The sequence below is a fragment of the Artemia franciscana genome, chromosome 6 (genome assembly GCF_032884065.1).
Source record: "Artemia franciscana chromosome 6, ASM3288406v1, whole genome shotgun sequence".
NCBI lineage: Eukaryota > Metazoa > Arthropoda > Branchiopoda > Anostraca > Artemiidae > Artemia > Artemia franciscana.
The window spans coordinates 30,643,599-30,666,787 of record NC_088868.1 but is presented as its reverse complement, the minus strand read 5'-3'; the positions used below and the strand labels follow the sequence as shown (position 1 = coordinate 30,666,787).

The 23,189-nt window shown below is 34.2% G+C and overlaps 1 protein-coding gene across 1 annotated transcript in view; it reads right to left on the bottom strand.

Moving 5' to 3' along the window:
* The window catches only part of LOC136028538 (DNA mismatch repair protein Msh6-like), a 102,817-nt gene that overhangs the window by 66,736 nt on the left and 12,892 nt on the right, over nucleotides 1-23,189 (bottom strand). The window contains exons 2-5 of the mRNA XM_065706385.1: nucleotides 18,665-18,839; nucleotides 9,736-9,917; nucleotides 6,824-6,955; nucleotides 2,238-2,509 (exon numbers count right to left, since the gene is read on the bottom strand). Coding sequence (XP_065562457.1) covers nucleotides 2,238-2,509; nucleotides 6,824-6,955; nucleotides 9,736-9,917; nucleotides 18,665-18,839 — 761 coding nt within the window. The remainder of the gene's footprint in view (nucleotides 1-2,237; nucleotides 2,510-6,823; nucleotides 6,956-9,735; nucleotides 9,918-18,664; nucleotides 18,840-23,189) is intronic.

Sequence of the window (23,189 nt, the reverse complement as noted above, 5' to 3'; positions counted from 1 at the left end):
AATATATTTCGATATATCTAAAAAGTGTTCAATATTCATAGCGAAATATGCTTCAAGGAGGACTCCCAAACAAGACATGTGTGTATTTAATATATTTCGATATATCTAAAAAGTGTTCAATATTCATAGCGAAATATGCTTCAAGGAGCACTCCCAAACAAGACATGTGTGTATGTAATATATTTCGATATGTCTAAAAAGTGTTCAATATTCATAGCGAAATATGCTTCAAGGAGCACTCCCAAACAAGACATGTGTGTATTTAATATATTTCGATATATCTAAAAAGTGTTCAATATTCATAGCGAAATATGCTTCAAGGAGCACTCCCAAACAAGACATGTGTGTATTTAATATATTTCGATATATCTAAAAAGTGTTCAATATTCATAGCGAAATATGCTTCAAGGAGCACTCCCAAACAAGACATGTGTGTATTTAATATATTTCGATATGTCTAAAAAGTGTTCAATATTCATAGTGAAATATGCTCCAAGGAGCACTCCCAAACAAGACATGTGTGTATTTAATATATTTCGATATATCTAAAAAGTGTTCAATATTCATAGTGAAATATACTCCAAGGAGCACTCCCAAACAAGACATGTGTGTATTTAATATATTTCGATATGTCTAAAAAGTGTTCAATATTCATAGCGAAATATGCTTCAAGGAGCACTCCCAAACAAGACATGTGTGTATTTAATATATTTCGATATATCTAAAAAGTGTTCAATATTCATAGTGAAATATACTCCAAGGAGCACTCCCAAACAAGACATGTGTGTATTTAATATATTTCGATATGTCTAAAAAGTGTTCAATATTCATAGCGAAATATGCTTCAAGGAGCACTCCCAAACAAGACATGTGTGTATTTAATATATTTCGATATGTCTAAAAAGTGTTCAATATTCATAGCGAAATATGCTTCAAGGAGCACTCCCAAACAAGACATGTGTGTATTTAATATATTTCGATATATCTAAAAAGTGTTCAATATTCATAGTGAAATATACTCCAAGGAGCACTCCCAAACAAGACATGGGCGTATTTAATATATTTCGATATGTCTAAAAAGTGTTCAAAATTCATAGCGAAATATGCTCCAAGGAGCACCCCCCAAACAAGAAAAGTGCATATTTACTATGTTTAAATATATCCAAAAAGTGTTTAACGTTCATAGCAAAATATGCTCCAAGGAAAACCCCGAACAAGACATGTGTGTATTTAATATATTTAGATATATTCAAAAAGTGTTTAATATTCATAGCGAAATATGCTCCAAGGAGCACCCCCCAAACAAGAAAAGTGCATATTTACTATGTTTAAATATATCCAAAAAGTGTTTAACGTTCATAGCAAAATACGCTCCAAGGAAAACCCCGAACAAGACATGTGTGTATTTAATATATTTCGATATATCTAAAAAGTGTTCAATATTCATAGTGAAATATACTCCAAGGAGCACTCCCAAACAAGACATGGGCGTATTTAATATATTTCGATATGTCTAAAAAGTGTTCAAAATTCATAGCGAAATATGCTCCAAGGAGCACCCCCCAAACAAGAAAAGTGCATATTTACTATGCTTAAATATATCCAAAAAGTGTTTAACGTTCATAGCAAAATACGCTCCAAGGAAAACCCCGAACAAGACATGTGTGTATTTAATATATTTAGATATATTCAAAAAGTGTTTAATATTCATAGCGAAATATGCTCCAAGGAGCACCCCCCAAACAAGAAAAGTGCATATTTACTATGTTTAAATATATCCAAAAAGTGTTTAACGTTCATAGCAAAATACGCTCCAAGGAAAACCCCGAACAAGACATGTGTGTATTTAATATATTTAGATATATTCAAAAAGTGTTTAATATTCATAGCGAAATATGCTCCAAGGAGCACCCCCCAAACAAGAAAAGTGCATATTTACTATGTTTAAATATATCCAAAAAGTGTTTAACGTTCATAGCAAAATATGCTCCAAGGAAAACCCCAAACAAGACATGTGTGTATTTAATATATTTAGATATATTCAAAAAGTGTTTAATATTCATAGCGAAATATGCTCCAAGGAGCACCCCCAAACAAGACATGTGCGTATTTAATATGTTTAAATATATCCAGAATATTTACCATAAAACTTACATTGATCAGTGTCATTCTCCAAGTTTCGTTCCCCCCCCCTCCCAAAAAAAGAAAATCTGCGCAAATGTCTGGTATGTACTAACCTCTTTAGAGAAAGAAGATAATCTCTTCAAAGTAGTAGCATTAACAGATGGCGTTCCAGTTGTTGAGGTTGGTGTTCCGATTGTTGACGACGGAGTTGAGAATCCATTTTTCGGTGTAAGGGATCCATTTAGAGTTGGTGTTTTTAAACCAGTGCCCTTTGATTGCGGCTTTGGAACTGGCGTTGCATTATTTTTAACTTTAGATATTTTGGGCTTCTTGAGCGGAGATTCAGTTTCCAAAATATCTGAGTCCATTCCATCTTCACTTTCTTCTAAAATGTAATTAGGGCTTTAAATTGTATTGACAGAAAAAAAAGAAAATGGATACCCCCTCCCCCCCACAAAAAATAAACAGAATAAAAAAAGTGCTAAGTGCGTACAATTTTAATTATATACCCAACAAAAACCGACCAAAAACTTGATAAAAAGTTACAGCCAAAGCCTTTCTTGGTTCCTTCGGAAGTCTAGGACCAATCTGTCCTCCGTGGGGGAGATGGGTCTCAAAATTCAAACTATCAGTATTTCTGCCAAAGCCGATGTCGAGTCTCACTCAAACCGTAGGCTTTGTAGAGGTCGGTAGCAGTAGTATATCCCTGACAACAAGACCGTATCCATGATTTTTGTTCGGAGGTGGGGGGGAGGAATAAAAAAAAACTTGCGTAAATCAAAAAGTTTGTTTATATTTATTTTGTTACCTTTTCACGATTCGGCCAAAGATTTCGGTTATGGAAGGGGTTTCAATCTCAGGAACCCCCCCCCCTCTCTCTCTCTCTCCCTCTCTCTTAGATTCGACCAAGATTCAAAACAATCATACCGTTAATCAAAACAGAAACTTCGCAGTGACAGAGAACCGCAAAAGCAATGGTGACTGTATGCAATTTATTGTTGCTTGATACACTAAATCTTATACCTAAAGTCATTTTATTCCACAACAGCCTGCAAAATTAACTGAATTTTTTATAACTGTCATATAATTTTCAATTCTTACATGACTTTGTACTTCTTACTGGGACAGAACTTTTTTAATTTATTAAATCAGAAGGAGGGTAAAGTTTATTAGTGAAACCCATAGAAAGGCGAAAAATTTATACCATGTTGGAAATAATATGGTTGGAATTACAATAGAAAAATATTGGTTGGAAATACCTGGTTGGAAATTTGTTAAACAATTGAAAATTTTCAAAGACCTTCCCTTTTTTATATAAGAGATCAAACAATGCAAACGTCATATTCTAGGTCCTAGGCCTGATTGATAAACTTCAGGAGAAAGATGAGGATATTGTGATGTTTTAAGTTGAACACTGGGATTAAGTATAGTCCAGTCTGGTTTATGGACCACATGGCCTCCTTCTCCCTCTATTCCCCAAAATTAGTTATAAGGGGCTGCTTGAACCTGTAGAATATTGGAAGAGGTCTGGTGTCCCATCATGTCCAACCAAGCTGTGATAATGAGTCATCACTAGTTATTCCATTAAGAATAATGGAATAAATAGTGATTCCAGGTCATTCTAAATACCCCCACTCATTCCACAGACGGATCATCAAATCCATGTTATGTGCATTTTGAATTGTAACATGATAATATTTCATTGGCCCTATTGTTCCAGAGATATATAAAAGATATTACTATCTGCGCAGGTGTTGAAAGTTGTATCTAAAAAAAGTGGGTATTGTTGTGTTAATTAATGAACAGTATGTACTAATCGTATGTGAAGGCTTAAAAATATAAGCGAATACATATATATATATATATATATATATATATATATATATATATATATATATATATATATATATATATATATATATATATATATGTATATAAATATGCTAATAATAATACACACAAAGGCTTAAAAATAAATACAAATGAGATTAGTCAGAAAGTAGAGTTAATTAAACTTAACTACCTATGAGATTAAAATCTGGCTAAGCCCCTCGAAGTTTAAGGTGATACGGTATCTTAAAATCAACTCGCAAGCCTCAGTGTCGGCACAAAGACAAACGGTTACTAGCAAATTCTGCTAGTAGCAGAATTATATATATATATATATATATATATATATATATATATATATATATATAGATAAGTAGAGTTAATTAAACTTATCTACCTATGAGATTAAAATCTGGCTAAGCCCCTCGAAGTTTAAGGTGATACGGTATCTTAAAATCAACTCGCAAGCCTCAGTGTCGGCACAAAGACAAACGGTTACTAGCAAATTCTGCTAGTAGCAGAATTATATATATATATATATATATATATATATATATATATATATATATATATATATATATATATATATATACATATATATATATATATATATATATATATATATATATATATATATATATATATATATATAAATATGCTAATAATAATACACACAAAGGCTTAAAAATAAATACAAATGAGATTAGTCAGAAAGTAGAGTTAATTAAAGTTAACTACCTATGAGATTAAAATCTGGCTACGCCCCTTGAAGTTTAAGGTGATACGGTATCTTAAAATCATCTCGAAAGCCTCAATGTCGGCTCAGTGTCGGCACAAAGACAAACGGCTACTAGCAAATTCTGCTAGTAGCAGAATTATATATATATATATATATATATATATATATATATATATATATATATATATATATATATATATATATATATATATATATATATATATATATATACATATATATACATATATATATATATATATACATATATATACATATATATATATATATATATATATATATATATATATATATATATATATATATATATATATATATATATATATATATATATATATATATATATATATATAGATAAGTAGAGTTAATTAAACTTATCTACCTATGAGATTAAAATCTGGCTAAGCCCCTCGAAGTTTAAGGTGATACGGTATCTTAAAATCATCTCGCAAGCCTCAGTGTCGGCACAAAGACAAACGGCTACTAGCAAATTCTCCCATGGAATTAGCCATCACCTAGAGCTGTCAAGAATTTTTGGTTTGACTATGGAATTTGAATAAATAATTTCTTCAACTACACTACATTTCCATTTACAGAATTGAAGACAAAAAACGAATATAATTTAAATAAAACAGCAGAAAAAAAAGAAAAAAAAAGTTTAAACAATAAAAATCCGAATATTTCTTTATGTCATTTCCGTGTGCTTATTCAGGCTTTTATAGTGATCACAGCATTTTGGACTTTATTAAGATGTGAGTTTTATTCATTTGTTGTTTATTTTTGTCTTTTTCTTTATATATTGCGTTCTATTTGATTTAACTTTAATTCTTCTCTCCCTTGATATAGACTCGCGGCCCTGAAGTCGAAATATTCGGGTTTTTATCATTTATAGCTTGTTATTTTTTTTTTGTTCCACTGTTTTATTGAGATTATGATTTGTTCCTCTTAAATTCTGTTTATCGATGATCTTGTCAATCAAAGTCGGTGGCAACACAGGAGACTCCCGAAGTGGCCACACTGCTTAAATGATATTTCCTTTGAGCTGAATTTTGAGTTTCCCTAGCGGGTAGGCTGGCACATATTTAGAGATCGCCCCTTCCCGAACTTTAAAACGAAAATGTTGCTCAATTCAATCAAAAAACAGAATTCACGATTTCTGATGAGATAAGTTTCATTAATATCGCTATTTCTGGCACAAAACACTATATGTTAAATGGGTTTTCTAAGATGTTTGGGAAAATAGGTGTCACCCTCAGTTTTCTGTCATTTATTCGGATCTCTTATCCAAGCTCTGCAGTTTATCTCCAGACAGCCCAATCAATGTAAATAGGTTGACCACACAAACCAGAAAAGTTTATAATAGACGAGAAAAGGCGATGCTTTAAGGTAGCGCGTCCCTTTAAAAAAATGACTACAATACAGAAATTTAACCACAGAACTTAACTTCTTGTACTTCAAGATCTACTTGTAGAATGTTTGCCGGGAAATTCAAAACTGAATAAATGCACCGAAATTTATATTGTTTGGTTGAGCGGAATATCTGGCATCCTCGTAGCCTACTCATTGAATAGACATAGTCTAAAGAACTGGTTTAGCCTACCTACCAGTCAAGCGGAAAAGGCAAGCAAGGCTAGCAGTCCCAGCCCTAGGGGTACAATTGGGGACCCCCCAGGTAGTTTCTTTTTTTCTGTCAACATAGTTTCAACTTTCACGAAACTATGTTAAAACCACTTCTGTTATTTACTATTGGCCTTTGGCGGATTTTATCTCATCAAAATTTTATATTTTCAGAGTGCAAAAATATTTTATACCTTTTTATATTAATATTTTATTTATATATAAATATTTTATATTTTTATACCTAAAAAAGAGTTTAACCTAACCCCTATCCAAGTCGAAATCTTGGCTTCGCCATGATTTTCTAGATAATAAAGCTCCGTTTTGCTTTATATAATAAGGGTAAATTCATTTATACATGAAATTCAACTTAAAATTCATAAATAAGAATTTATTCATATTTTAACTAAAATTTGAGGATCCGTATTACTGTTATTCTAGAATAATGAACAGCCACTGCACGAATTATGATGCAGCTTAATAGAAAGATTTTACCTGACGGTTCCACATCATCTTTATCAAGTGGGGGCTTGTATTCATCTTCCGAGTCGTCTCCTTCTAAATCTTCATCACTTTCAATCACTAGCCTTCTTCGTTTATTCTTAGGCTGTCCAGAATCAACTGAATCTATACGAAAAACATGACGGTTTATGACAATATGACAAAAATATGACGATACAAAATATGAAGATTAGAGATAGGTTCTGATAGGAATCGTAATTTGGTAGCCGAATTTCACAAAGCCTGAATAAAAATATGTCCGTGAGGGTGAAAGTTTGGCCTGCTTCTTTTTCGAGCCAAAATAAAAAAAATTGCCCCCCCCCCCAGCTGGGGAAATATTAAACAAAAAAAATAGTATTATATCATTAATCTAATTCTTAATGATATAACAACTAATAAATATTGTAACAAATATAATCCATATATAATTAATGATAAGGAATAATAAATAAATATAAAACCGGTTTTTGTTAAAGCTCAGTTCACAAGTTTTTTTTCAAGTTCACAAATAATTTATTAAACAAAATTACTATAAATCAAAAACTACATTCGACTGCAGGAAAACCCAAATGGGCCTGTAAAGGCAGTCAAAGTGGTTTCTTACATCAAATCAACTTCATCTATACTTAAAAAAAAAACATTCAGCCGTCCGATTCATCAGCTAATAACATCTGATCTAATCAATCAGATGTATATGATCTGATCTCATGTCTCTCGTTGATCAGATACATAGTCAATCTGATGTACAAGCAAGAATTCACTTCAACGATAAATAAAACGAATCATGAAAATTTGTCCTTTTTATCGAAGGTTAGTTTTACAACAGATATTTAAAAAAAAAAGAAAAAAAAGAAAAGATAAACAAGGGTGGAAATCCAAAATCCGAGCAATCTAGGTGAAAATTCAGGTATATATGGACGAGTTACAACCAACAACTAAAATAGGTAACCAAATAATGTAATATAAGAATAAATTTAAAGACAATAAATAAATATATAATAAATAATATAATAATAAATAAAAATAGACAAATATTGAGAAAAACAAAATAAAAATACGTAATAAAAAATATTTGTTGCCATTTATTGGTGGCAACAAATATTTATGGTTAATGGTTAGACAGTATTAAAAAAATTGTCTAGTTTTTATGTAATATTAGAAATAAATAAAGAATAATATAATAAATAAATGAACAATAAATGAAATAATAAGTAAAAAAATACTTGCAGCCACTTGCGGGGTAGTTGTTAGACACTATTGTAAAGAAAACAAAAAACAAAAAACGTAGAGACGAAGGCCCCTACACTTAAAAACAAAGACCAACAAGAACAGACGAACCCAAAAATATCGTTAGTGGCTCCAAACTAAAATGCACTAAATAAAAAATTTGAATTTTGAGAAAACTCAAAATAATAAATAAAAATAATAAATGAAAATAGACGAATATTGAGAAAAATAAAATAAAATACCTAACGAAAAATATTTGTTGCCGCTTTCTGGGTTAATGGTTAGACACTATTTAAAAAATTATGCAGTTTTTATCTAATATTACAAATAAATAGTTAATAATACAATAAATAAATTTACTATAAACAATAATAATAATAATAAAATAGATAAAAAAAAAATACTTTTTGCCACTTGTGGGGTAGCTGTTAGAAACTATTACAAAAAATAACCAAAAAAGTATAGACATACACTTAAAAAGAATGACCAACAAGAACAGACAAATCAAACAACATCGTTAGTGACTGTCCAAACCAAAATGCACAACGTGCAAAATTTGAATTTTGAAAAAAAAAACAGGGTGAATCTACAAGATTTCTAATTGTAGTGATCATCTTCACTGCTACACTTAAAGAACGCATCTGACACGACCAGACGTCTGAATTAATTGCCAAAAACTGTTTGTTAGGCTTAGGATCAGCAGGATAATGTAGATCAGGAGGATCCAAGAGTGATTGAACATGCATTGCCCAAATGATTCTCCCATTAAATGCAGCTAGGCAAACAATTTTTGACAATTATTTCGGGAATTTGAAAAAGTAAGATCTTTAGGCGTAACATAAACTTTATGAATATAGAGCTTTGAATCAGAAAAAATAAAAAGTGGACACCAAGCATCTTCTGAGGCGTTAACAATCGATACAGTATGCCTGATTTTCCAGAATAAGCACTGGTGAAGATTCAGGAAGAAACGCAAAAAGCCAAGATCGTATCCATTGCTGAAGGGAGGGGTACCGAGTCAAACCCCTTCCCCTGGAATTTCTGTTCGGCTCACAAAAAGTAACAAAACACAAAAAAAAACTTTTTGGGCAGAAAACTTGGAGATAGTAAAAAAAAAAATCTGCTTGTAAATGACTCACGAGGGAGAAAAAAGGAGATAACGCATGCTATCTTGAAACTGCAAAAAGCGCAATCAATCAACACAGGGCCATATGCAGTATTTTTCAGAGGGGGTTTTACAAAAATAAATAAATTAAAGTAAAAAAAATATAAAAAATTAAAATCAATTTTCTTGCGTTTTTACTTGTTGGACAAACATTTCAGAATGAGGGAAGGGGGGGGGGGTTCAAACCCCCTACCTTTAGGATATGGTCTTGAATCGACACACCTTGCTTAGTATCAGAACAAGGACTGTAAATTCGAGTTTTGTAATAAATATCACATCGCTGTTTCGGAATTACAACAGACAAACACAGAAGCAATAATTTTAGCAAGGGGCGTGAAAATCTTCCCAGATAGGGGGAGATATCATGACTAACGATGTTTCCTTTTTGAAGCTCAAATATGTAAGAGAGTATCTTTGGAGGATCATTCGGGTAGTAGGTTTGAAGGGGGTACTCCCCCCTTCGGGGGGTACTGTTGCACCTCCACTCCATCCAGGTATAAATATTTACACTAACCGTTTGGACTTTCCTCCTCTTCATCAGATCCAGTAGTGCACACAATCAGAGAAAGTCTTTCCTCGGGGGATTTTGTAATCAATTTTGAGGCCTCCTCACAAGCGTCCCTCCAATCGGAATCATTTGGCACATTAAAACCATATTTATCGCTATCATCCTTGGATGTAAAGATTTTTACATTTCTAGAAAAAAAATCATTACAAAAGGAAAATATTTTTGAATATTTGGGATAAATTGAATTCAATTTAGTATAAAATATAAACTGAATTGATTATAATAACTGTCAAAATAGGCACAAGTCAGAATTATGGCGAGAACTTTAGAGCTGTTGTCACCAACCGATTTGGGGCCATGCCCCACCTAGGCATTTCTAAAATCATGATGCCCCTCGTGATATATAAATTTTTTTATTCAAAATTGTACGTGCATCCACCTGAAAGAAGCCAGAAGGGCATTAACTTGGCATTTGTTTTTGGTCATACTCTAGGCTTATTTTATACTAATGAAAAATATTGTCTGAATACAGCCCCTTTTATAAAATGTAGAACGTCTTTACAATTCTATCACGTATCTTTTGTGCTCTTTAATTTTTTTTTTCAAAATTAAGTCTCTAAGGTATGACCAGCCAAAGGGTGAACGTCCTGCCCATGACCCACCAAAATATTGCCATACCTCACCGGTGGAGTCTGCGTCCCACGTTGGGATTAACGGACTGAATCCTGAGCCAAGAAATATAATATAAGAAATGAAAGAAAAGGCGACACAAAAAAAAATTTAGCATAAATTTGAAAAATTATAAGTATAGCTAAAAATAAGCAAATAAAATTTCCTGCTAAAAAAAGGTTCGATTAAAAAAAGAGACAACAGTGGAAAAACTAGAATAAGTGAGAATGGATAAAATGATCCAATTTCTTTCGGTTGACAATTATCTGATAGCATCGGAAAACGTGACACTCAACTCTGGTATCGGGGTGTTGTTGATGATTGCTACCCTATTTGAACACACCAACGATTCTTTTCCGTGCTCGATTCTGAACTGACATTTAAACGAGTGGCTAATCTTCTTTCCCTTTAACTTGTCCACAGTTAATGTTTGAAAATTTACAATATCTTCTATAACTTCCCAGTGACAACAAACCGATTCTATTAATGAATGTAGTTGAATGGTGAAGTACTGAGCCTATTATCTGGTGCGTGTTTTATTTTTTTACAGTAGTGTTCCTTTTGTGCATTGTCTTCATCTTCCGTTTTGTGTTGTGTTCAGGGGCGCCACTTGGTGGGGGCAAGGGCGGGCATTTTTCCAACCCTAATTTTCCAGGGGGCCCAAGCTTCCACCAAAAAGCTTCCACACAATTCTGTCCAATTGTTTTGAAATTTCTGCACGCCTATTAACCATTAACCTACTTAAGGTTTTATGAGACATTGTTAGCATAGTTATTATTCTAATGCAAACTGGATCGGCCAAGGATTGGAATTGGACAGAATTTTTTTTTGATCTTGTTGATTCAACATCTTATTTGTTTGTTATCACGAGTTTGTCAAGAGCTGAAAATTGACAGCCTTGAAGGAGGAGAAGAGACAGAAAATAAGTCTTCTTTAAGTAGATGGATTAAGAAACAGAAACCGAGTGAACCAGTTCAGCAAGTCAGTGTAAATTTGTGTTTCTATTCTTTTGGGTTGCAGTTTTTTGTGCCACTCACAGTTTTGCGGACTAAAAGAACCGAATTTGCGCGAAAAAAGATTTTCCGTGTTTTTTTTTTGTCATTTATGAGCAACACGGTTCGGTTCGCAAACTGCCTCAAATTAAACAGGCTCTGTCGATTACTACGAAAATCGTCATTACGTAGAAAAAACTGAGCATACTACCTGAAAAAGATAGGAAAAGCTGCAATCAGAAAATTTCAAACACTTGGTATTTATAATAATACAAAAATAGTCTGATTAGACACAAGCCTAATGTAAAGAGATTTTTTGTGGGGGGGGGGGGGGGTGAACTACCTTCACATCTTCCCTCTGAAGCTAAATCATAAGAATTTTGGGTCTAATATTAAATATTTAGCATTGAATTCTTAATCTTACTACTAAAGAATAAATATTTAATAACTATTACAGTAGTTTTTTACTCCGTTAATTAAAAGGTTCGTCCTTTTTTTTACTCATGAGCATCCGGTGCTCAAATTAGTGTTGCTCAATACTGTACTAATAAGTGGTACAGAAAACCGCATGGAGTAGTACACCGCATGAAGAGTTATAGAACTACGTCATAAATACTATTATTCCTATCTTGGTTGCCGTGGCAAGGACGGGCATTTTTCCAACCCTAATTTTCCAGGGGGCCCAAGCTTCCACCAAAAAGCTTCCACACAATTCTGTCCAATTGTTTTGAAATTTCTGCACGCCTATTAACCATTAACCTACTTAAGGTTTTATGAGACATTGTTAGCATAGTTATTATTCTAATGCAAACTGGATCGGCCAAGGATTTGAATTGGACAGAATTTTTTTTGATCTTGTTGATTCAACATCTTATTTGTTTGTTATCACGAGTTTGTCAGGATCTGAAAATTGACAGCCTTGAAGGAGGAGAAGAGACAGAAAATAAGTCTTCTTTAAGTAGATGGATTAAGAAACAGAAACCGAGTGAACCAGTTCAGCAAGTCAGTGTAACTTTGTGTTTCTATTCTTTTGGGTTGCAGTTTTTTGTGCCACTCACAGTTTTGCGGACTAAAAGAACGGAATTTGCGCGAAAAAAGATTTTCCGTGTTTTTTTTTGTCATTTATGAGCAACACGGTTCGGTTCGCAAACTGCCTCAAATTAAACAGGCTCTGTCGATTACTACGAAAATCGTCATTACGTAGAAAAAACTGAGCATACTACCTGAAAAAGATAGGAAAAGCTGCAATCAGAAAATTTCAAACACTTGGTATTTATAATAATACAAAAATAGTCTGATTAGACACAAGCCTAATGTAAAGAGATTTTTTGTGGGGAGGGGGGGTGAACTACCTTCACATCTTCCCTCTGAAGCTAAATCATAAGAATTTTGGGTCTAATATTAAATATTTAGCATTGAATTCTTAATCTTACTACTAAAGAATAAATATTTAATAACTATTACAGTAGTTTTTTACTCCGTTAATTAAAAGGTTCGTCCTTTTTTTTTCTCATGAGCATCCGGTGCTCAAATTAGTGTTGCTCAATACTGTACTAATAAGTGGTACAGAAAACCGCATGGAGTAGTACACCGCATGAAGAGTTATAGAACTACGTCATAAATACTATTATTCCTATCTTGGTTGCCGTTCATTAGTCAGATAGCTTAGGCAAATTTGCTTCCCAATTTACCGATTTCTGTTACTAATTGCCATGGAACTAGAGCCAGGTTCGAGTTGCTGCAGTCACGACACATGTTTCACCACTTGGGCCTAGATAGACGGATGACAGATAGACTTATCTATCAATAAATGAACTAACATCATTTTTATACAATCCTAATAAGAGCTTGTGCCAGATTTGCCTCTCACTCACTCGGACCATCTGTCTTGGCTTTGTCTACAATTAACCATGGCTTGATGCCCACAACTACTTGATTTTAATCAGAATCTGTAAAGCGCCCAGATTATTAATCCACCGCTAAGACATATCCGAAAAGAGTGGCTTCCGCAACATTTTAAGTTTCTGATCTATTAGCATCAAGCATTCAGCGTATACAAGCTTATCCTAATAATAGAACACCACACAAATACTGTAAATAATCCTATAACGCAAGAACAAAAATAAGCCTAAAACGTAACCAGGACGTAACCGAATATACAGCAAATCCATCGTGTTTTAGCCATATGTTAACCCTCGTAGACCTGGGTTCAAACAGAGACAAAGAAACGCAACCCCCCCCCCCTTATTTCTTGTTTTAAGCCTTTTTTAAGACAATAGCAGCATAAAGCTAATAAATAACGATGATCCTACTTACATTGTGTACATAATGTTTTGTTTCTTTCCGAAAACATATTCACTTATAGACCAGATTTAAGGGCCCATTCAGACGCTAAAAAATTCCTGGTCTGGAGTCCTGGGAGTCACCGTTTTCACGACCGGAGAACTAACGAAGAAAAAGACAAAAAGTTTCTTGCTTCTAGCGTCTGGACAGAATTCCCATAGCTACAGATCAGGATTCTGTGCAGGAATTTCTTTGTGTCTGAACGGGCTCTAACAGACCTAGTAAATGTCTAAAGCGCTTCCTACCGCATGAGTTTTGACTTTTAAGATACATATACCGGGAAAGTGACAGGGGAGACATTGGTCTCTGTGAACAGTTTGGCGATTGCACAAACAGCAACAAGGCGACAGCGACGATCTTTCGACGGCTCTGTGAACACAAGGTACAGCTATGCAAAGACGGTGATCCTAATGTCACCGCCTTCATCGCCATTACTTTGCAGTATTGTTCCTACACCTCAGAAAAATCACAAAATGGATATGAAAAAGGGTAGGTTAAAACTAGTAGTGGTGTTACACTAATTAAACGTTAAACTAATGGGTATACTTTCTTTCGGGTGTATAATTCAGGATTTGAACAAACCATCGTCAACATTTTGTCTTCTCCGAATTGACGGTCCCTCAGATCTACCAAGCAGGGAACGAGACACCCCCAGGAACAACTACCCCTGTCACAGGTCTGTCAGAGCCTCAGTTTCGGCGAGATGCACTTCAAGATGAAGAGCATCGCCGAGTCAGCAGTCCAACGGATATTTCTTCGTCCTCTCTCTATCAACAAGCGAAGTTAGTAAAACATCCTATGGAAGTGACAGCAAAAGGCATGCCAAAACGGTCATTTAATGTATCATATTATGAAAAGCACCCATGGCCGGAGTACTCCGTCCAGGAAGATTCTTTTTACTACTTCTGCTACAGACACTTTGCGGCACGTCTCCTATTTCCGGACAGAGGTACAGATCTAGAATTTTCATAGACGTCGGCGTGAGAAGATGGAACGACATTTCTGAAGTTCTCGAACAGCATACTAGAAGTGACCGCCATAAGGACAGTACAATTTAATGTGCCAAGTTCAAAGCCATACGAGCCAAGGAAACGCAGCCAATCGCGTCTGTTTTAATGGCAGACATACACAAGGATATCAAAGAGAACGTCAAAGTCTTTTTAAAAGTAACAGCTCTATTGGGGTGACTCGGCAATGCCTTTAGGGGGCACAACCAAACAGAATCCTTGACAAACAAGGGAAATTTCGTCGAGACCAGAAATATTCTCACAGTATTCTCTTACGCGCTTCAACAAGCTGCAGAGACGGTAAAGTCACTACACATCCCATGGATGCCAGAACGATCTTATTTCGGTGATCGGTCCCAGGCTTCAGCGCACGATAGTGCAAGAAGTACAAAGCGCCAAATACTTTGCAGTTCTGGTCAACGAATAGAAGGACAACTCGAAAAAACAGCAGCTCTCCTTTCTTCTCAGGTACTTAGACGAAGGAAAAGTAAAAGAAAGACCGGTTAGATGCTATCATATGAAGAGTCTAGATGCTGGAAGTTCAGCAAATTTCATTCACGGCACAGTGACAAGAATTGCGCTCGATTGGAACTACCGTATAGCAAAGTGCTCTGAAGGAGCAAATATTATGAGCGGACCATTGTCAGGTTTTCAAGCTGGTTTGAGAGCGAAGTCGCCACAGGCAAGCTACACTCATTACCATACATACAAGCTAAATTTGGTCATTGCGATTTGCGTTGAATCTGTCGGCAATGTTTGTTGCTTTTTCTCACCGGCCCAAACTCTATACACATTCATTTCCAACAGCAACACTCGGTATCAGTTGTTTATTGTGGCCCACACTCCGAACTGTCAGTTCTGGAGCTCGAAAGAAGTGCTGTCACAAAATGGTCTTACTGGTACTGATCTATATCGAAGGTTAGACTCTGATATGAATGCATTTTAGCTATACTGTCTGTTGTAAGTGAGTGAGCCTATAGCAAGCACGGGCAGAGGCAACTGGGCTCCAGAAGAAGATAGAATCGTTCCTTGCTATCTCCCAATTGCAGTACATAGAAGCAATTATGAGAGCAACAAACTTGCTGTCTCAGCAGTTCTAGGCCTTCAACTTCGTTATTCCATGATCGCGCACCTGGATTCATGCCATCAGAAGCGAACTCGCCAACCTGCGTTCAGACATTTCATTCGCATCGTTTTTCAAGATAGGAAAAAGAGGTTGCGACACGACTCACAATCAAAGTACCTGCTGTGAATGAACCCGCGAGTGGACCCTTCTCTGGTGGTCAGAAATTATGACCTCGAAGAACTCAAAAGATCACGAAGCATCTGAACAATTTGTGACAACTTCTACGATAGGGAAGAGCTTCATCGAATCTGGCGATCGGACTGCAGCTTTGCCGGATGAAATAAAGCGAGAGTACTTCGAGACTTTCGACGGTCAATTAGCCAAATTTGACAGAAAGTTTACAGATAACTTGCCAGTTCTAAGCACATTCGCAGCCTTGGATCCAAGCCCGACCAAGTTTTTGGACACAGAGTTGCTCAAGCGTTTCTTTACTCTTTACGGCGAGCTGAATATCGATGATATTCTTCTCAGATCTCAAGCTTATATTGCCAAGTATTTCTTGTTCGATGGGGAGCAGAATCCCGAAAATTTCCTAAGCATTGTCGACAATCTTCAGGCATTACAGGGGCTTACTAATAAGTAATTAAATTATTTCGTTTTGCTGCCACACTTCCTGCGACAACAGCGAACAATGAGCATTTTTTCTGGCCAAGAAATATAGAAAAACTAACTGCAGCCTACAACAGTAGATGGTCGTCTCAGTCATCCCCTTTTGATATTTACAGAGAAGGATTAGTAAAAAATTTGGACTACAATCATCTTGCTGACGATTTTGCAAAGATGAAACCTCGGCGGTTCCCTTTGTTGTCCTCGTGTTGTAATATTTTTGCTCTTATTATGTTTTTTCTTTTTGTAAATATATTTAATCTGAAAATTTTCTGCTGAAGTAAACCCTCCGCATAATAATGAAGATTACTTTCACCGACGTATTGTTTACTTAAATAAGAAAGTTCCTCTCTGGAGAAACTTTAAGTTTCACTTAATCTCGTTGATTGTAATCTTCATTTTTATAATTAATCTTAGAGGTCAATGTAGCTGAGTTTCACATTCTATTATATTTCATCATGCAATCAATGTGCTGCCAAAACCCAAATTTTTTCGTACGCGACAAGAAGTTAATAGCCGGGGGGGCTGATGGAGTCCTTGCCCATCCCATTATTCGGCCCAAATAGCACCTCTGGTTGTGTGAGTTTTTATTTACTTTAGATGTGAAATACTAGGTTTCCCACTTCAAACACTAATAAAGTATCTATGATAGACAAGGATGGGTCACAATCCCACTTTAGTTCTCAGGACTCCATGGCTTGGATATATAGCAGGGGAAGAGAAACAAATATATAATAAAAAATAAAGTGCATCTATTATGTAACATTCAGCCACTGCCTAAAATCAAAAAATGTCAAATGCAGTATAGGGAAAAACCCCACAACAAACAGATTTCAACATAATTCAGAGACTTCAAATAAATGAAGAAACGATACAAAGCAAAAATTATAACTAAAGAAATAACATAAAATGAATGTCGAGAAGAAACAGGAGTATATTTAACCATTATTTTAAAAATATAATTTAATGAAATTTTTTAGTTTGTTATGCGTTTTCTTCAGGCTGACAAAAATGCTCTTACTTACAATATGATGCAAAAGGTCTACATATTACTTGAGGCCAAATCTAGGACCCATTCCAAATCTAAACCCATCACTTGGGGCCAAATCTAAGACCCATTCCAAATCTAAACCCATTACTTGGGGCCAAATCTAGGACCCAGGTCCAGAACTTCTGGACCTGGACCTCTCCCAGGACTTCTGGACTTCTGAGGTAACTCATGCAGCAGCGTATTGACCAATTCTTCACGGTAAATTTTTGTACCTTTGTAATTCCTAGTAACAAACTGAAACAAATTTAATGCACAGGAAATTTTCAGCAAAATAGGAAAACTTAGGTTATTTCTGACTCGGAAATAGCTTGGATTTCTCAGAACTTCTGAGAAATTTTCAGACATTCAATTCATATCATTTCAGCAACAGTTATCATAAAATTACAAATAGTGATTTATAGGGCTTTTACTCAATTTATTGAAAAAAAATTCCACAAAACACTTTCTCAAAGAAAAGTAGATAAACAATATTATTTTGTCCATGAAAAGCACTATGTCAATAAAAAACGAACATAAATCCATTTAAAAAACTCTTTCCATAAGACAAGCTTTTCAAAGAAAAGTAAAGGCCTCCATTAAGCCAAGAATGAGCAAAAATAAAGTAAAATAATCTCCTAAGTGTAAAACTACCACATATCACCATCAATAAATGGTTGAAATTCAAAACGAACAGAATGTACAATAAACAGCCAAGTAAAACTCAAAACAAGCAAAATTTCACATGGGTAGAGCTAATAACCCCCATGCCTTCTCAAGAATACAACACAATTTGCTCTTTTCTGAAAAAAAACAAATGGCCGTGGACTGTCAGTTTAACTGACATAGACTGATAATTATTCCTTAATATTTTGACAATTTATTACTGATGAAAGTAACAAAAGTGAAAACATTTCAGAAGTGTTTTGTTTTCAGAAAAGTGCAAATTGTGTTAAAGAGAGAGAATTGAGTAGATAAAGAGTGAGAAGAGAGGAGACAGAAGAGAGAGAGAAAGAGAGAGAGAGAGAGAGAGAAAGAGAGAGAGAAAGAGAGAGAGAGAGAGAGAGAGAGAGAGAGAGAGAGAGAGAGAGAGAGAAAGAGACACTAAGAAGGCAGGGTAAAAGGATATTAAGAAAACAATATGCACAATCCCAAAGTAGAGTACCTTCGAGGAATCCAAGCTCGTGATGGATGTTGTTCCAAAAACTGAACATTCACTTTCTGGTCAAAAATGACTTGATGTTTTGTGGGATGTGGGTAAGCAATGGCAGGCCAATATGGGTAAGTTGAGAGTTTTGCCCATACAAGTGAGCCAGGCGTTATTTCAACATCTATTTTTTCTGTTAAAAAAAAGTCTAAACTTATTAAATTATAAAAAGGCATTTCTATAGAATTTTAATGAAACCTGACTTTCTGAAAAAGTAGTACATTACCTGATGTTTCAATTACTTAAAACGCTACTGTATTATTAATCTTAAACTTTTCAACCATTGGGTGTGCGTGGCAAGTGCTATACCCACCAGACTTTAAACATACCTTTTTCTTCTTTTTTTTTGGGGGGGGGGGTCATTTAATTGAAAATGCCTTTTTTGGTATTTTCACTCAAAGGATGACGAACTTGCCCCCCCCCCCTTAGTTATTAAAAAACTTTTTTTGTTTCTCCCCTCTAAATCTTGGAGAAATGGACGCCACTGATTTAAAAGTTACATAATGTTAAGCTAAAAACTGTACGAGGCAAAAAATAGAAAAAAAAAGAATATTAAAGTTTTGTTTTTAAGGATGACAAACAATAGGTTGAAACTTAGTTTAGAGACACAATTTCACGTCTCTTTTGCCTTGGTGTTGAACAAATAAACAGGGGTGCAAAAAAGAGATCCCAAGTTCTAAGGCACCTGCACTCAGCGCCAACGCCTTGGAACTTTGGGCGTCTTAATTTAGCTTATGTATCCACATTTTTCAGCATACTGGACAATTTTGTCGGCACATTCTTATTTCCCCCTCCCAAACTCAAAACCCTAGCTTCGTCCTTGACCATCAAGCAAACCCCTTCCGCATTCTGGATAGTTGTTGTATCAATGAAGGAAGCACCTCTTTCCTTTTCCAATTTCGCCTTTACAAAATACATATTCTTTTTTACTATCTTACTTCTATATTTTTTTATTATAAATTTTCAGTTGTTTGTAAATTCAGACAATAAATAACTGTTATCAAAAGGGGAAAAGATTCCTACTCACGCCCCCCAGAAGATCGATACAAAATATCTTGACAAGAAAAATGGCGACCTAGCATTGTTCTTTTTACGTTGTAAATTCGTCCTTTTATTTAAAATCCCTTGATATCCCCCTTCCCCGTAAAATGTAGCTGTAGAAACTAAATGAGTTCACTTTAAACACAAATGTGCAGTGGTGATTAAAACCCCAAATTCACATACTAACCCTTAAGTCAAACTTGGTTAAGGTTAATAGACCAAGTCAAGAACATCAAAACTTAAAACGACAGTTAAAATCCCTTTCATTTAAAATCCCTTGATATCCCCCTTCCCCGTAAAATTTAGCTGTGAACACTTAATGAGTTCACTTTAAACACAAATGTGCAGTGGTGATTAAAACCACAAATTCAAATGCTAAGTTTCAAGTCAAATTTGTTTAAGGTTAATAAAACTAGTCAAGAACACCAAAAATTAAAAAGACAGTTAAAATCCCTTTCGTTTAAAACCCCTTGATATCCCCCTTCCCCATGCAATTTAGCTGTAAACACTTAATGAGTTCACTTTAAACACAAATGTGCAGAGGTTATTAAAACCACAAATTCAAATGCTAACTTTTAAGTCAAACTTGTTTAAGGTTAATGAAACTAGTCAAGAACATCAAAACTTAAAAAGACAGTTAAAATCCCTTGATATCCCAATTCCCCATAAAATTTAGCTGTAAACACTTAATGAGTTCACTTTAAACACAAATGTGCAGTGGTGATTAAAACCCCAAATTCACATACTAACCCTTAAGTCAAACTTGGTTAAGGTTAATAGACCAAGTCAAGAACATCAAAACTTAAAACGGCAGTTAAAATCACTTTCATTTAAAATCCCTTGATATCCTCCTTCCCCGTAAAATTTAGCTGTAAACACTTAATGAGTTCACTTTAAACACAAATGTGCAGTGGTGATTAAAACCACAAATTCAAATGCTAACTTTCAAGTCAAATTTGTTTAAGGTTAATAAAACTAGTCAAGAACACCAAAACTTAAAAAGACAGTTAAAATCCCTTTCGTTTAAAACCCCTTGATATCCCCCTTCCCCATACAATTTAGCTGTAAACACTTAATGAGTTCACTTTAAACACAAATGTGCAGAGGTTATTAAAACCACAAAATCAAATGCTAACTTTTAAGTCAAACTTGTTTAAGGTTAATGAAACTAGTCAAGAACATCAAAACTTAAAAAGACAGTTAAAATCCCTTGATATCCCACTTCCCCATAAAATTTAGCTGTAAACGCTTAATGAGTTCACTTTAAACACAAATGTGCAGTGGTGATTAAAACCCCAAATTCAAATGCTAACTTTCAAGTCAAATTTGTTTAAGGTTAATAAAACTAGTCAAGAACACCAAAACTTAAAAAGACAGTTAAAATCCCTTTCATTTAAAACACTTTGATATCCCCCTTCTCCGTAAAATTTAGCTGTAAACATTTGATGAGTTCACTATAAACCCAAATGTGCAGTGGTGATTAAAATCACAAATTCAAATACCAACTTTTAAGTCAAATTTGTTTAAGGTTAATAAAACCAGTCAAGAACATAAAGATAAAAAAGACAGTTAAAATCCCTTTCATTTAAAACCTCTTGATATCCCCCTTCCCCATACAATTTAGCTGCAAACACTTAATGAGTTCACTTTAAACACAAATGTACAGAGGTGATTAAAACCACAAATTCAAATGCTAACTTTTAAGTCAAACTTGTTTAAGGTTAATGAAACCAGTCAAGAACATCAAAACTTAAAAAGACAGTTAAAATCCCTTTCATTTAAAACCCCTTAATATCCCCCATTCCCGTAAAATTTAGCTGTAGACACTTAATGAATTCACTTTAAACACAAATGTGTACTGGTGATTAAAATAAGGTTAATAAGGTCAATTAATAAATTAAGGTAAATAAGGTTAAAATAAGGTTAATAGTCACGAGCATCAAAAGTTAAAAAGACAGTTTTCCAGTCACAATAAAGAGCCAATTCAAAACTTAAAAACAAGTAAAAAGCTTCATAAGATATCAAACCTAAAATAAGCAGAAATTTTATGAATGAAGAAATGAAACTTAAAACTACAAAACTAAATAAATCGCCACAACTGTTTCGTGATGGCGCTGCTATCCCTCAAACCATCAAAAAGGATTTTTTTTCCTTAAAAGGAAAGAACCATTAGGAAAAAATTATTACATACCAACAAAATATAAAAGGTAGTGTCGTTGATAAAGTCCATTTATGAGAAACCCGTTTGCATGTATGTACTAATAAACCAAAGGTAGAAAACACAAAAAAAAAATTAAAGCAAGGGAGGGGGGGGGGTATCCTCTCTGATTCTCAAAAACAGAGAATACAACACAGTATTTTCCACAAAACTTTAGGAGGGAAGATTTTATTTTTAAATCTAGGGGGCAAATTTGTCATTTCTTCTGTTTTTTCCAATGAAGTTAAGAAAAAAGACATCTCTCAAAGAAAATGCCCCTCAAACAAATATTCTTTTCCAATCAGGGGAGGGGGCAAAACTCTAGGGGGCAAGAGTGGTACTCTACAGTATTTTTTTTCTCTTTTTAGTCCTCTTGTCTGAAAAGCTCTTTGACTAGGTATACTAGTAAAACTAAACTGATTGCTTCATATGAAGTGATATTGCAAAACAGAATTCAACTGAGCAGTTTATAATTGTTGATGTTAAAAAAACACAAATTTGTCATTTCTTCTGTTTTTTCCAATGAAGTTAAGAAAAAAGACATCTCTCAAAGAAAATGCCCCTCAAACAAATATTCTTTTCCAATCAGGGGAGCGGGCAAAACTCTAGGGGGCAAGAGTGTTACTCTACAGTATTTTTTTCTCTTTTTAGTCATCTTGTCTGAAAAGCTCTTTGACTAGGTATACTAGTATAAGTAAACTGATTGCTTCATATGAAGTGATATTGCAAAACAGAATTCAACTGAGCAGTTTATAATTGTTGATGTTAAAAAAAACACAAACTGCAAAAACATATAATATATTTCATATTGGGCTATATATATTTATATACTATATTAATATATCTACATAGTAAGTTAATATATAAATTAATTTAATATTAAATTGAATTTAAACAAATTTAACATTAAATATCAAATAAAATTAATAAAATAATACACAAATCTATAAATTAATATATTTACGCAACATATAAAATATATATATTTTCTTGTAAAGTATATTTTAAAGTAAAACTGCCAGCAGTATGCACTGAGTTTTAAGTAAAGTACAAAAGACACCCTATAGCCTCTTGGCTGTTCAATAAGGTCTACTGTTTCAAAAATTCTTATTTTCATAATTATTTTTTTCTTTCAAGTCTATTCCAGTTCTTATGCCCTTCTCGTTAAAAACTTATCCAGATCACGGTTCTGTAGTTTAGCTTTCTAAAATTTCAATGCTAGTTTACTTAAAGGTACAAATTTTT